Raw genomic sequence first — 14,769 nt, 5'->3', positions numbered from 1 at the left:
TGCGACTCGTTTTATTTCTCTATCTGATAAGAAAACTATTCAATCAGATAGTTATTTGTGGTGAATGAAATACGGTTACAGTTTCAAGACGTTTTAAGCACCAAATCCGAAATCCAAGCACTGCAATATTAAAATCCAATTCAATTTCTTGTTTGCTCCGAAATCTACGACATGACTATATACAGAAAAGCTTGACATGGTATGCAAAAAAAACCCCGAAGACAATACAAATACAAATACATGAACAAAAAATGTTTTAACTGTCAGTTATGTCATTTTAAAATTTTCCAAAACTAACATTTTCTTTGATTGACTGATATTAAATTGATTAGGGTCAAGTTTAGTGTGAACAATATTACACAAACAAGCACGTGTGCGCATGCGCACATATGAGAATCCCTTCGATCGCTTCTCATATGTGCGCATGCGCACATATTAGAATCGCTTCGATCGCTTGTGACGCGGTAACTTTGCTTTGAACCTTTCTGACATCATAACTTTGCTTTGATCCCAAAACCCATAAATAGGAGCGCTCACCTGTTACTTTATGCTTAACGGACGTTGACCTGCAGCAACTAAAACCCTTTCGAGAAGTTTTGAGAGCAATTTACGAGAGAAACCAAAACAAGTTCAGTTTTGTTTCTCACCAATCCACAGCGCAAACAGACACATTACACCATGTCAGCCAACCCATCCTTCGGCTCAGATGAGCTTGGAATATCTAAAGGGACCATTTTGGGAGATCACCACATGGTGGAGGCTTTCCTTGGAGAAGGAAGCTTTGGTGTTGTAACGAAATGTCGCGATACAAAAAAGAACCAAACTGTTGCTATTAAAGTCAACAAGAGCGACCCTGAAATTCTGCTCCAGGCAAAACTGGATCCAGACAGAGATGCTTGGATCCAGACAGGTGCAACACTGTCGAATGGAACGGCTATTTCCTCGATGGAGAGCGCATTTGCTTGAATTTCGAACTCCTCGACCAAAGCCTGTCAGACTACATAGGGGACCGGAATAACCAAGGTCTCCCAATGAGAGAAATCAGGCCAATTTTGCATCAGCTCGCAAATGCTCTGTTCCACCTGGGTTCTGTGGGAATAGTGCATGCTGACCTCAAACCTGTCAACATCATGGTTGTGAACCGCAGTGAGTCTCAAGTCAGAGTCAAACTTATAGACTTTGGCATCGCATGTAACACCTCTGCAGTGATTCCTGGTGACTGTGTGGGGACAATTGGTTATTGTGCACCTGAGATTATGCTTGGCACTCCATATGATGAAGCAATTGACATGTGGTCTCTGGGGCTGGTAGCTGTGGAGCTTGCTACAGGGGTGCCTCTCTATCCTGGGGAAGACGATTATGACGTTTTGAAATTCATAATTGAAACTCAGGGTCAGCTACCAGATCATCTCCTAGAGTCTGGCTTGTACACTGACAGCTATTTCATCGAGGATAACCACAACGAACAGCGCTGGACATTTAAGACCCAAGAACAATTTCAATACGAGACAGATTATCGATCCAAGGAAACTCGATATATAAAACTTAAGCGTCTCGATGACCTCGAACAACTGCTGAAAGTTAGGCGAGGACTGGAAAATGGCCAAACATTATTTGTAAGGCTAATCAAAGAAATGTTGGCCTTGGATGCAAATCAGCGCATAACACCCTCGGAGGTTCTGAAGCATCCCTTTTTTGACCCTGGCCTCTCAAGGAGAACCCCCTGCACGGACATGAATAGTACAGGGGGACAAAACCTTGTGCTCTCTCAGCAGCAATCATCGTTTGGGTGGCCAGAATTTTAGGGGAGCTAGAAATTCTTGTGGAAAAAAAGCCCAAAACAATAACATCAACAAAAACAACCAATGAATGTGGTCTTAAACTTGGGCACAATTTGGCTTGAAATCCATCAACTAATCTCTCAATATTCAAAGCGGAGCAGCAGACAACTTACCATCACATCAGTCCTTCAATCAGACCTACAACAAACGTCTTCCTTCTCTCTTTTTTTTTTTTTTTTCTTTTTAAATGACATCAGAAACAGCAGTATGCGACATTACGTGATGGCAGAGCTTCAGTTCATCCTTTCCTTCCCAGGAGTTTTTTTTTTTTTTTTTTTTTTAATAAATAGGACAGGGGGAATGAATGAGAGAAAGAGGGGGAGAGAAAGAAAGAAAACCAAAGGGGAGAAGAGACGGTGAGAAGGGGGGGGAAGAGAGAGAAAAAAAAACAAAAAAAACTCCTGGGTCACCTGTATGGAGAAAAAAACAAACAAACAAAAAAAACAAACAGAGGAGACAGCAAACAACAAAGAGCAACATAATAATAGAGAAAACAAAGCACCATCACAATAAACTAGCTAGTCATAGATATCAATAGTTACTAAATAATAAACGATATTGTGCAGCACGCAAGATAGACAGCGCACAGTGTGCTTTGAGGCAGCAGCCAAGAAAGCTTTAGTCCGCGTCTGTGAATACCCATGTGTGCATACCTGTGTGGATCAGCATGCTTGCATTCCAAAGGTTTCTCCATGTAATGATCTGCTAGGGAGTGTGGGGGGGCCACAGCCCCGTCCTCCAGGGTGTGAAGCGGGTATGGAGGAGATCAAAACTCCAGACATCCAGAGGCCCCCAGAACACAAGAGACCATGGAAGACCAACAGAGGGGCAGCCGCGCCACTGTTCCAGTAAGAGCTGAGGAGAGTCCCAGATGAGGGCTCGCCCAGCGGAGCAGAAGTCAGGGGGAGTTGCAGTGACGCGCCCGTGAGCTCCGCCGGCCCCCAGCTGTGCCTGAGTGACCGAGCCCCAGGCCGAGAGGCCGGGGGCACCCCACCTCCAAAGGGGCCCGAGCGAGCCCCAGGCCCCAGGCCCCGACAAGCGGCCGCCAAGGAGTGAGCCGGTGTGTACCCGGACGCCCACCCCCAGACACAAAGAACCACCAACACACCGACACCTGAGGGAGTCCGCCACCGGCAGGGGAAGTGGTGGTGGGTGGAGATAGGCCTCCAAACCTTGGAGGGCCTGAGGTGTCCCCAGAGAGGTGGCGTCTGATACCCAACCTGACATATAGACACAGACATACAGGCACACACAGACACAAACATCCATTCCCACCCTCATGCTCTCATATGCACTCACTCCACACTCAACCAACGTGGAGACAGACATAAAGAGACGCTGTACACACAATCACACTCCCCAAGCGTACTCTACAAACCGGGTCTAGGTACCCTTGCCCCTGGAGGGGGGAATTGCACCCAGACCCAGGTGGTGTTACCCTTTTCCCTGCGGTGGGGAGAGGCAGACCACCCCGACTCCGCAGCAGCAGGGAGGCCCCACACCCCAGACCGCAGTCGGACGGCCAACTCCTCCTAGCCCCCCTGCTCCAGCAGGCCGCAGAGAATGGGGGTGGGAGAAGACTCCAAACCTCCCTCCACCCGCTCATTGTAGTGTTGATGCATATGTGTTCTAAGGTGCAAAAAACCCAGGAGGGCATGGAGCTACCTGCCAAGGAGCAGCAGGTAAGCGCATAGTCCCTCCTGCTAGCCCTCAATGACTAAGTGTATTTAAAATTGAGAGGTGGGCAACGACGTCAGGGGTGAGGTATACACCCTGATGGTAATTTGGACTCCGTGATTGTGCCCACCCCCAAGATCCTATATGTATGTGTAATGAGAGTGTGAATAATGTGAATGTCTAAGTTGTGGGATAAAATTGAGGCAGAGGCAGCCAGAAGGGGACAGAGGGGGGGGGGTCTTCCTTCTCTCACCCCAACCGGTCACAGCAGATGGCCGCCCCGACCTGAGCCTGGTTCTGCCGGAGGTTTCTTCCTGTAAAAAGGGAGTTTTTCCTTCCCACTGTCGCCAAAGTGCTTGCTCATGGGGGGTCATATGATTGTTGGGTTCTCTGTATGTATTATTGTAGGGTCTACCTTACAATAATACATACAGCCTTGAAGTGACTGGTGATGTGATTTGCTGCTGAATGAATTGGGAACTAATTGGAAATCTGGATATTAATTAAATAAACCTGCTTTGAGCATCAATTAATTGTTGTTTGAAATTCTTTATAAATATATAAATATAGTGCCACTCTTCTACTGTTTAAATTGCAACTGTTTAAAACTGACTAATTTATTCATACACTTGAGCATAAACACACGCACAGTAAATGGCCTGTATTTGTACAGCGCTTTACTTAGTCCCCAAGGACCCCAAAGAGCTTTACACTACATTCAGTCATTCGCACATTCACACACACATTCACACACTGGTAATGGCAGCTACATTGTAGCCACAGCTGCCCTGGGGCGCACTGACAGAACATTGCAGAACCTTCAGCACCTCGTATGAAAAATATTTGACTGTGTGCATGCTTTTAGCACTGTTTGGATTTGAGAAAATCTAAAATAAATCGAAATTTGCTTTTAGAAGTTGTTTTATAAAGTTCAGTGGTATATTATGCATACAATAGGACATCTATTTAGATTTACATCTTCCACAGAAAAAACTGCACATTACTGAAACTTAGTATACTGGACTTTGTTGTTGTCCCACACAGGTTCAATTTCGAGTGGTAGATGGCTCAGTGCTCAGTCAACCAAGATTTTATGATAGTGGGCACAATGAGATAGATAAGCTGCTTGTAAACAGTACTTTTATGCTCTCTTTTTCCATTTGGATAAGAAAGAAAGAACCAGGAAACAAAGGCAAACAAATAATCTGTGCCTTTATCCCAGATTCACATTATAGGAACAGCTGCTCAAAGACCACTGTAGTCTTTGCTTACAGCACTTTTATCTAGATCTATGCAAAGTGATCCACCACACCTACTTTTACAGTTAAATCATTTTATGAGCACTGATGCCATTTTAATCTGAGTTTCTACTCAAATACAATCAGTAAAGAAAAACACAGTCTGTGACGTTTGTTTTGAAGGAAAAGGTATTCCCTGCAAATGTTTATCTGTGTGAGACTATTCAGAAAACAGTAATTTTGTTTTATAGGTGAGACACTTGGCCTCTTTTTTCCTTGTTCTACGTTTGTCTTTTGTCCGATTACTCTGGAACACAAGATGGAAAACTGATATTCTCATGTTAAAAATATAGAAAAAGGATTTTATCACCCATAAATGTTAACTTCTCATGCCTCTAAGCACAAGCAGGAGCAGAAGTGCCCTCTGCAGTTTGTGTGTGGAAGTGCAAAAGCTTACAGCACCTGGTATTCCCAGGCAGTGTCCCATCCAGGGCCGTGCAGAGAGCTTTAAAGGGGCGGGTGCTCAAAGTTAAAAAGGGGCACATTGAACCAGGTTGAATAACAACAACACACATTCATCAAGAATCTAATATGGGAAGGGCAGGGCTGTGTTGATCTGAGACTGTAGACATTAAAAAGTCCATAGGAGAGATGGTAGCTGATTAAACAAGTGTCATGAGATAATAACAAAATGCAAAGATTGGTGACAGCGCTTGGAACCATAAGGCAACAAAAACTATGAGAAATAAACTAGACTCTGCCTGTGAATCACTCTTTGCTTCTCTTCTTCCTTCCATCCCATCATTTCATATATCACTCTCTACTTGCTGTCTATCTGAGAACAAGGCACAACTTGTTAGTGCAATAAACTATAATCTAATCATCCACACCTAACAACTCAGGCACTTAATCTATAATACACTCAACAAAAATATAAACGCAACACCTTTGTTACTGCTCCCATTCCCAATGGGATGGACGTAGAGACCTAAAATTCATTCCAGATACACAATATAACCATCCCTCCCAAACAGTGGTCACAAATCAGTCCAAATGTGTGGTAGTGGGCACATCTGCTATATTGAGATAATCCATCCCACCTCACAGGTGTGCCACATCAGGATGCTGATCTGACATCATGAGTAGTGCACAGGTGTACCTCAGACTGCCCACAACAAAAGGCCACAGTTCTCCCTCTGAACCACTAGATGTCTCTGTTATCTAAATGAAGACGTGCAGCACAGCAACCACAGCAGCGCTCAGATCACACGTGTCCTGTTATTATGTATAAAAGCATGAAACAGGTGAGACAGGTGGGATCAATATTAATGTTGTGGAAATATATGAAAAAGAAACAAAAGAGTGAAAACATTTCGTGTTTCTAGAAAGATCTTTCAGCTCATAGCTGCTCACAGACTGTATTTACAAGTGACAAACTGCAACTCTACAGTACATCTACAGTATATATCAAATATATTCTGTATTCAAATCTATTGAGTGATGTTTGAAAGTCTTTCCAGGTGAGTTTGATCCATGAGGGTCTGAAGCCAGAGTCAGACAGAGACTGTGCAGAGACTGTAGAAGGACAGAGCAGCAGCAGAGCAGTCCAGATACACTGATGATCCTCTGTCAGATCCAGAGGGACACACAGGGATGATGCTGGACTCTACATTGTGTCTGACAGTGGAGCTGTTCTCAGAGCAGTTCACTCTGCAGCACTGACAGTCATCTGCACTTCTTCTCATTCCTCTGTCAGTCACTGCTGGATGAAGCTCTCCTCTCCACCTCCCAGTAACATGGCCCAGTCAGAGCGTCTCTACACACAAGCTGCTGCTGCTTCAACCTCTCTGGATCATCAGGACACAGCTCCTCCTCTCTCAGCACACACACCGTCCTGTTTACCATCACCAGCTCCACCTGCAGAGAGAAGAAGGAAGAGCAGAGGAGATAAACGAGTGTTTCCAGAGACTCTTCATCAGCTGTCAGTCAGTGATGCAGCACATCCAGTATAAAGAGCAGCAGGGACTTCAGTGCTGGGACTGTACTAGGACTCATTGTTGCTTCACTTTTTCTAATCTTTGGATTTTCATTGAAGTTGCTGACAATGTTTTTCCCTCCTAGTTTGAGTTTGGACTTTCATTCATTAGAAGAACCTTGGTGTGTCCACTCTGAGCTCTGTAGGAACCCCAACAACAAGCCCAACAATCCAGATGGACGGTTCCAGCTGTTAACTGGAGGAATTCCATCCAAACATCTGCTCTCACTAAATTCTTCCTCACCTACAGACTGTGTTCTTCACTGCTTTAAACTTGGAAATGAATGCAGTCATTGGTCTGCGTGCTGCTTTGTTCAGAGAGATGATTGGCTGTTGACAGTGTTTGATCAGAGCGTGACAGCTGTTACTATGGTGACCATAAAGGTCAGAAACAGGAAGTGTTTGTGTCCAATCCTGAAGCCTGTCACCATTCTCCTCTCACAGCTTCACTGAGAAGCTGCAGCTTTACAGGAAACACTGGATCTTTGTTTCATACTGACTGTGTTTAGTACAATACTGCTGACAGCACCACCCACTCACTCCATCACTCTACTTACACCAGAGTCTCCAGTCTGTAGTCTGGACTCTGCTGAAGATCAGACAGCTGCTTCACATCTGGATCCTTCAGGTTGTTTCCTCTCAGGTCCAGCTGTCTCAGATGGGAGGGGATGGACTTCAGTGCTGCTGCTAGATAATCACAGCTGATCTCTGACAAGCCACAGTCCCTCAATCTGTATAAAGAATGAAAGATGTAAGTTTATTAAACAAAGTGTGAGCTTGAAATCATTCAGTGTTTCATCATCTGTTCAGAGCTGAAGAAGGTTCAGAATGTAGAAGTTTAGAAAATGGAAACTCCAAACAGCTGAAGCCAACAGGAAGCAGCTTCAAACAGGAAACTGTGCAGAGTTTCAGACTATATTTCCTGATGCAGCCAGTTGGATTTTGGAGATTTGAATCTCTGTTCTGTGACTAAGTCCTTGAATCATTTCTTCCAGCTGGTCCAACAAGACAGACTAAGTATTGGACATGTGTTGTGGCTCCATTAGGGGAGCTTCTAAATGTGATGTGATGGCCCCTCTGGGTCTGTCAGGTCACAGGACTGAAGAGAGCTCAAACTGGGCACACAGTTGTTCCAGTCTGGACCAAAGACTCTATACTGGGACTGAGGGACTGCTTTGACTGCACCCACTGGGACTTTTTAAAGGCTTATGTTTGCACTTTTTCACATACAAATTACAACCTTTAATAGAAACCTATTGGTCAGCATCTTATTAGCCTGCTGTTAGCTTCATTCCACAGAAAACTGAAAGAAACTAACAGAGTTGATAAAGAATAAAGAGAAATGTGCTGATTTAAAGCCTTTGAAGTGCTTCAGATGATCTCTGTCCACTTCTGTCCACTCATTCATTCATGTAAGCTTTCTAATGCAGCTTTGATCTTCACAGTCTGCTTCATGAAACTCATTCTAACCCTGAATGTCAGAGTGTTCCTCCTTCTCTTTCCCATCATTCATGCTGGCAGTGGAGGAGATTTGGATGTTGGACTGTGTTTTGGATGATGTGTGTATGTTTGTGTTGGACTGCTGTCTGTAAAGCAAACGCACATTTTGCTTTGGATTTCAGTGTCAGAAAGACTTTAAGGTGGAATGAAGGGTTGGAGAGTTTCACAGTGAATTATCCAGTGGAGGATTTTTCTTCTTCTTTGAAGGTTTGAAATGTGAACATTGTTCTGCTGCAGTCAATGGACTAAACCAGAGAAGAAGAAAACAGACTTTACCATGAAGATCCTCAGTGTGGATCAGTATAATATCAGCCTGATGTCTGCAGTTTAGTGTCAGCACAACTTTCACATCATATTCATCTCAGCACAACTAAAACATGCTGACTGACCTCAGAGTTTCAAGTCCACACCCTGGACTCTCCAGGAAACCACACAGATGCTTCACTCCTGAATCCTGCAGCTTGTTGTTGCAGCTCAGCTCCAGCTCTCTCAGATGGGAGGGGTTGGACTTCAGCGCTGCTGCCAGATAATCACAGCTGATCTCTGACAAACCACAGCTCACCAATCTGTATAAAGAATGAAAGATGTAAGTTTATTAGACAAAGTGTGAGCTTGAAATCATTCAGTGTTTCATCATCTGTTCAGAGCTGAAGAAGGTTCAGAATGTAGAAGTTTAGAAAATGGAAACTCCAAACAGCTGAAGCCAACAGGAAGCAGCTTCAAACAAACACAACAAGAGAAAAAACTCTGAATGTTTCACATTAAAGTCGTACATTTATCATAAAAACAGGACAAAGACTTGAAAAAGTCATGTTTTTCCTTCCAGGAACCACAAGGCTTCACTTTTAAAGGTGAAGTGTGAAAGAAATGGACATATTTGAAGTCCAACACCTTTTTCCAGTCACATTATTAAAGCAGACAAACTACAAGCTCATTTTCATTCCATCAAGTCATCTTCTGACCTGGACTAACAACACTGGTCTCTATGGCTGTATCCCAATTCAGGGTCTGCAGCCTTAAAGTACGCATTTCAAGGCCGATTACGTCACAGCGGCGTGCTGAAGGCTGTCCCAATTCAAAGGCTGCTCGAAATGCGGCCCTGAAATGCGTCCTTCATTTCCCTGAATTTCAAGGCTGTGTCAGTGTAGACTTCGTGGCCCAACATATCCCAGAATGCATAGCGCGGTGGTGGGTGTGGATAATTTTGCCGAAAAAAAAAACGGCGGATGAGGGGCACCCGAAGAGTAAACTTTAAGTAAGTACTGAATATTATGTCACTTATTTATGTGTAAATGTTTAATAACGAAGAACATTAAAACATTACTGTTGGCCACATGTTGGCAAAGTTATGTGACATTTGTACTAACTTGGTTTTAAAGCCTTTACTTTAAAATATACGCCGTTCAATAGCTGAGCTTAATCTTACAGAGAATGATCAAACCTCAGGTAGAAGCAAACAAAAAAATGAACAAAAGATTTTCTCCTTCATTTCTGTCAAACAAAGCTGTATGACACGTTTCCAGCTGTTAGTATCATGGTTGCTAGGCAACCTGGGCAGCGCAACGGAGGCTAGACCGTCCCATTTCACAAGCCTCGCACTTCCGGCCTTAGCGGTCTTTGAGTACGCGGCCCTTGAGGATCGGTGAGGCTGCGTACTTTAAGGCTGCAGATCCTGAATTGGGATACAGCCCATGTGCAGCTGGCTGTGAGACCAGTGCTCAGGGAGCGTCTACAAAGTGCAACACTGAAAGAACATCACACACTCATTTGCTTCCAGCACTTTCACACAAACATCTACTGTCATTATTGTCACCAAACTCTGTGGATCCTTTATTGCAAATTAAAATGGGATCAAATGGTCAGAAAAAAGAGGGTTATGAGGAAATATGATGAAATGTTTTTTATCAGTTTCTATCAGTTTTATTTGTCATATGCAAGTTAGCACAGGGTCAACATTGCAATGGAATGTGTTTGACGAGCTGCAGTCACTCAGCAGCATGATACAGTAGGAGAAAATATAATAAAATAAAATAAAATAATACAGAAAATAGAAAAATAGTGAGGAGCAAATATTAGAGAGACATGATAAAAGAAAAAAGATGACTAAATATATATATATGTATCTATAAATATAAATATATGTACACTAGTGATTAAATAAGAAAATCTTGAAAAGAAATATGACAGGAGGGCAGATGGGATATTGCACAGGAATGAGCAGCAGAAAATCACAGTATTGCACTTTTAAATATAAATATCAATAACAATAAAGTGGAGTGACCAGTGCAGATTAAACAGAGTACTTGTGAAGCTGCAGGGTAGCTTCTGAGTGCTGTGTTGTGTGTGTTTAAGTGTTGTGGTTGAGGTGTCGAATGGCTTGGTGGTAAAAACTGTTTTTGAGTCTTGTAGTCCGAGCAGACAGGCTCCTGTAACATCTGCCAGATGGTAACAAGGAGAACAGCTGATATGCTGGGTGGCTGTGGTCCTTGATGATGCTGTGTGCTTTACGGAGGCATCGCTGGAGATAAATGTCCTGAATGGCAGGAAGCCTCGTTCCAGTGATGTGCTCTGCTGCCTTCACCACCCTCTGTAGCGATTTACGGCTGCTGGCAGAGCAGCTTCCGTACCAAACTGTGATGCAGCTCGTCAGCAAGCTCTCAATTACACACCTGTAAAAATTTGAGGTGATGTTGGCATTCATGCTAAACTTCCTCAGCCTCCTCAGGAAGTAAAGCCGCTGGCGAGCTTTCCTGATAGCAGTGTCTGTGTGAAGGGTCCAGGAGAAGTCCTCAGTGATGTTGACTCCAAGGAATTTGAAACTGCTGACCCTTTCGACCTTGACACCGTTGATGTGGATGGGCTGGTGTTCTCTGACTGGTCGTTTCCGGTAGTCCACTATCATCTCTCTAGTTTTGCTGATGTTGAGAGTCAGGTTATTTTCCAGGCACCACTCGTACAGTGCCATCACCTCATCTCTATAGGCCGTCTCATCGTTGTCTGTGATGAGGCCTATGATGGTTGTGTCATCCGCAAACTTGATGATGATGTTGGACTCTTGTTTAGCAACACAGTCGTGTGTGAACAGGGGATATAGGAGGGGGCTAAGCACACAACCCTGTGGCGTACCTGTGTTTAGGATGAGTGGTGAGGAGGTGTGCTTACCAACTCTCACCACCTGGGGCCTGTTTGTGAGGAAGTTTAGAATCCATCTGCACATCGGTGTTCCCAGCCCAAGGTCGACGAGCTTCGTGGCAAGTTTTGAGGGGATGATGGTGTTAAATGCTGAGCTGTAGTCGATGAAGAGCATCCTTGCATATGTATTCCCTTTCTCCAGGTGAGTGAGGGTGGTGTGCGTTGCCAGGGCGATGGCATCATCTGTGGCTCTGTTTGTCCGATAGGCAAACTGAAGAGGGTCCAGTGTGTCAGGGAGGGATGAGCAGATGTGACCTTTGACCAGCCGCTCCAGGCACTTCATGATGACGGATGTCAGTGCAACAGGACGGTAGTCATTCAGACAGGAGATCACTGATTTTTTGGGAACGGGAATGATGGTGGATGCTTTGAGGGACGTGGGGACCACTGACTGCCTCAGGGAGAGGTTGAAGATGTTGGTGAACACCTCTGCCAGCTCGTCTGCACACACTCCGAGTAGCCGGACTGGGATGCCGTCTGGTCCTGGAGCTTTGTGAGGATTTACCTTTTTAAAGGTCCATCTCACAGCTTCTGTTTTCAGAGTTAGAGTTGCAGCCTCACTGTCCTCCTGAGGGTAGAGGATCTGCTCTCTGTTGTCTAAACGAGCATAGAAGTTGTTAAGCTCGTCTGCAAGAGATGCAGTGGGCTGAACACTGACTGTGTTGACCTTCTTGTAGTCAGTGATGCAGCACAGTCCATTCCACAGTCGCCTGGTGTCAAAGCTGTGGTAGCTGGACTCCATTTTGTCCTTGTAGTCCTTTCTGGCCTTTTTTATGGACTTTCGGAGGTCATACCCGGCTGCTTTATATGCATCAGCATCCCCGGAGTTAAAGGCAGAGGTCCGCACTTTTAGCTTGGAGTGGACGTCTTTATTTACCCAGGGTTTCTGATTTGGATATATGCGAACAGTGGTTTTTGTGATGGTATCATCCATGCACTTTCCAATATATCCAATGACAGAGTCTGTGAGTTCAAATGTTGTGTGTTAGCAGCAAGTTATTGAATCATTTTCCTCAGAAACCAAAAAAAAATGATTGACAAACATGTTTTTACAAACTCAGTGTTGGACTTGGATCAGCAGGATAAGCTGATGTTTAAAGGCATTTGAGTCTCGCTGTATGAGAGTCCAGTTATTACTCAATATTTATGGATGATGTTCTTTCAGTGTTGCACTTTGTAGACGCTCCCTGAGCCTCACAGCCAGCTGCACATGAATCAGCTGACATTACCCAGCATTAGAGGCGGGTGTAAAAAAAATGGATTTTCCTATTTAAATGGTTTTAATTTGAATAAAGCGATGTTGATTCATTCAATCCTGAATCGATTTTTAATATAAATGTATTTTGCCAGAATCTCAGGTTAAAGCTCCCAAAAGTATTTCAACAACAAGCAAACAGATAAAACAGTAAATGAGAGCAGCTAAACACACAAAGATGGAAACACAGAGCGTGGATCGTTCACTCGACGGCACGTACACGGACACGCCGTCGGGGCTGAAAGTGGACAGCTCACAGATCCTGAAGCTGCAGGTTTCATCTGTCTCCAACCAAAACTGAGTGAACCAGCAGCAGAAGAAGATCCAAACTACGCTTTATGTTTGATGAACATCGTCATGAATTCTCTCTGACTTTGACCTTTACTTCCTGCACAGCTCTCTCTCTCTCAGTGTACTTCAAGAACAGTTTACCTTCAAAAATCTGTTTCCTGCATTATTCACTGCTTATTACGCACCAGTCTGCTGTTGTGTTCACTGCTGTCGGCCTCCGAAAACAAAGCCTCATTTCTGCTGTTCAATACTGAAGAAATTTAAACCTTTTAAAATGATGAAAGATTACAAACTCTCAGCTGTGTCTGTAATCAAACCTCTGTAACTTTGCTTCCCTGCAGCAGCAGCAGCTCATGTTCACACACATGTTGATTCATGGTTTGCTTCAGTTTTTGATGGACTGCAGAATATTTTGAAGGTTATCTGCTATAAAAAGCCAGAACAGGAAAATCTGCTTCATGTGTTTCTGTTTGATCCTCAGTGGCTTTGACACAAAGGCCTCTGCTGTGATGATCACACCTCTGATCAAGTCTCACAGTGTCAGCTTTGTTTTTATACATATGGATATGTGCTGATAAATGATCAGAATTATAATATTTCCCATTGTCTGCTGTGTGCCGTGACCTTTGACCTGCTAAAGACAGTCAGCTATGGATTATTCATTGTTGTGTCTGATACTTAGGACTGTGAGGAAGAACACTACACAGTTAATCAGGGTCCCCTCTCTCTGAATCAGGAAAGGTGGGCAGGCCGTGTGTGGGCCGCGGGCCATACGTTGAGTCTCACTGTTTGAAATGTGAACATTGTTCTGCTGCAGTCAATGGACTAAACCAGAGAAGAAGAAAACAGACTTTACCATGAAGATCCTCAGTGTGGATCAGTATAATATCAGCCTGATGTCTGCAGTTTAGTGTCAGCACAACTTTCACATCATATTCATCTCAGCACAACTAAAACATGCTGACTGACCTCAGAATTTCAAGTCCACATCCTGGACTCTCCAGGAAACCACACAGATGCTTCACTCCTGAATCCTGCAGCTTGTTGTTGTTACTCAGGTCCAGCTCTCTCAGATGGGAGGGGTTGGACTTCAGTGCTGCTGCCAGATAATCACAGCTGATCTCTGACAAACCACAGCCGCTCAATCTGTATAAAGAATGAAAGATGAAAGTTTATTATACAAAGTGTGAGCTTGAAATCATTCAGTGTTTCATCATCTGTTCAGAGCTGAAGAAGGTTCAGAATGTAGAAGTTTAGAAAATGGAAACTCCAAACAGCTGAAGCCAACAGGAAGCATCTTCAAACAAACACAACAAGAGAAAAAACTCTGAATGTTTCACATTAAAGTCATACATTTCTCATAAAAACAGGACAAAGACTTGAAAAAGTCGTGTTTTTTCCTTCCAGGAACCACAAGGCTTCACTTTTAAAGGTGAAGTGTGAAAGAAATGGACATATTTGAAGTCCAACACCTTTTTCCAGTCACATTATTAAAGCAGACAAACTACAAGCTCATTTTCATTCCATCAAGTCATCTTCTGACCTGGACTAACAACACTGGTCTCTATGTGCAGCTGGCTGTGAGACCAGTGCTCAGGGAGCGTCTACAAAGTGCAACACTGAAAGAACATCACACACTCATTTGCTTCCATCATCCAACCTGAAGAGGAAACAGAGACCCCATCTCCTTCAAAGTAAAAGCTGCTCCTTTTGGACTCAGTATCAAAGAAAGTCTACAGT

General features: G+C 43.9%; 2 protein-coding genes across 5 annotated transcripts in view; both read right to left on the bottom strand.

Annotated features, from left to right (window-relative positions):
• LOC113011589 (NACHT, LRR and PYD domains-containing protein 12-like) overlaps nucleotides 1–14,769 on the bottom strand; it is a 534,299-nt gene that overhangs the window by 60,269 nt on the left and 459,261 nt on the right. The window contains exons 7-10 of one of the 4 annotated variants that reach the window (XM_080298058.1): nucleotides 13,999–14,175; nucleotides 8,681–8,857; nucleotides 7,349–7,522; nucleotides 4,422–6,673 (exon numbers count right to left, since the gene is read on the bottom strand). In XM_080298058.1, coding sequence (XP_080154184.1) covers nucleotides 6,661–6,673; nucleotides 7,349–7,522; nucleotides 8,681–8,857; nucleotides 13,999–14,175 — 541 coding nt within the window. In that variant the 3' untranslated portion in view covers nucleotides 4,422–6,660. The other 3 variants (XM_080298059.1, XM_080298060.1, XM_080298057.1) reach the window with 3 other exon arrangements.
• LOC113011575 (NACHT, LRR and PYD domains-containing protein 12-like) overlaps nucleotides 1–14,769 on the bottom strand; it is a 374,200-nt gene that overhangs the window by 348,754 nt on the left and 10,677 nt on the right. The gene's annotated exons all lie outside the window — the stretch shown is intronic.

This window comes from Astatotilapia calliptera, chromosome 3 (genome assembly GCF_964374335.1).
Source record: "Astatotilapia calliptera chromosome 3, fAstCal68.1, whole genome shotgun sequence".
In the NCBI taxonomy this organism is placed as follows: Eukaryota; Metazoa; Chordata; class Actinopteri; order Cichliformes; family Cichlidae; genus Astatotilapia; species Astatotilapia calliptera.
This window is presented reverse-complemented; position numbering and strand designations above follow the sequence as displayed.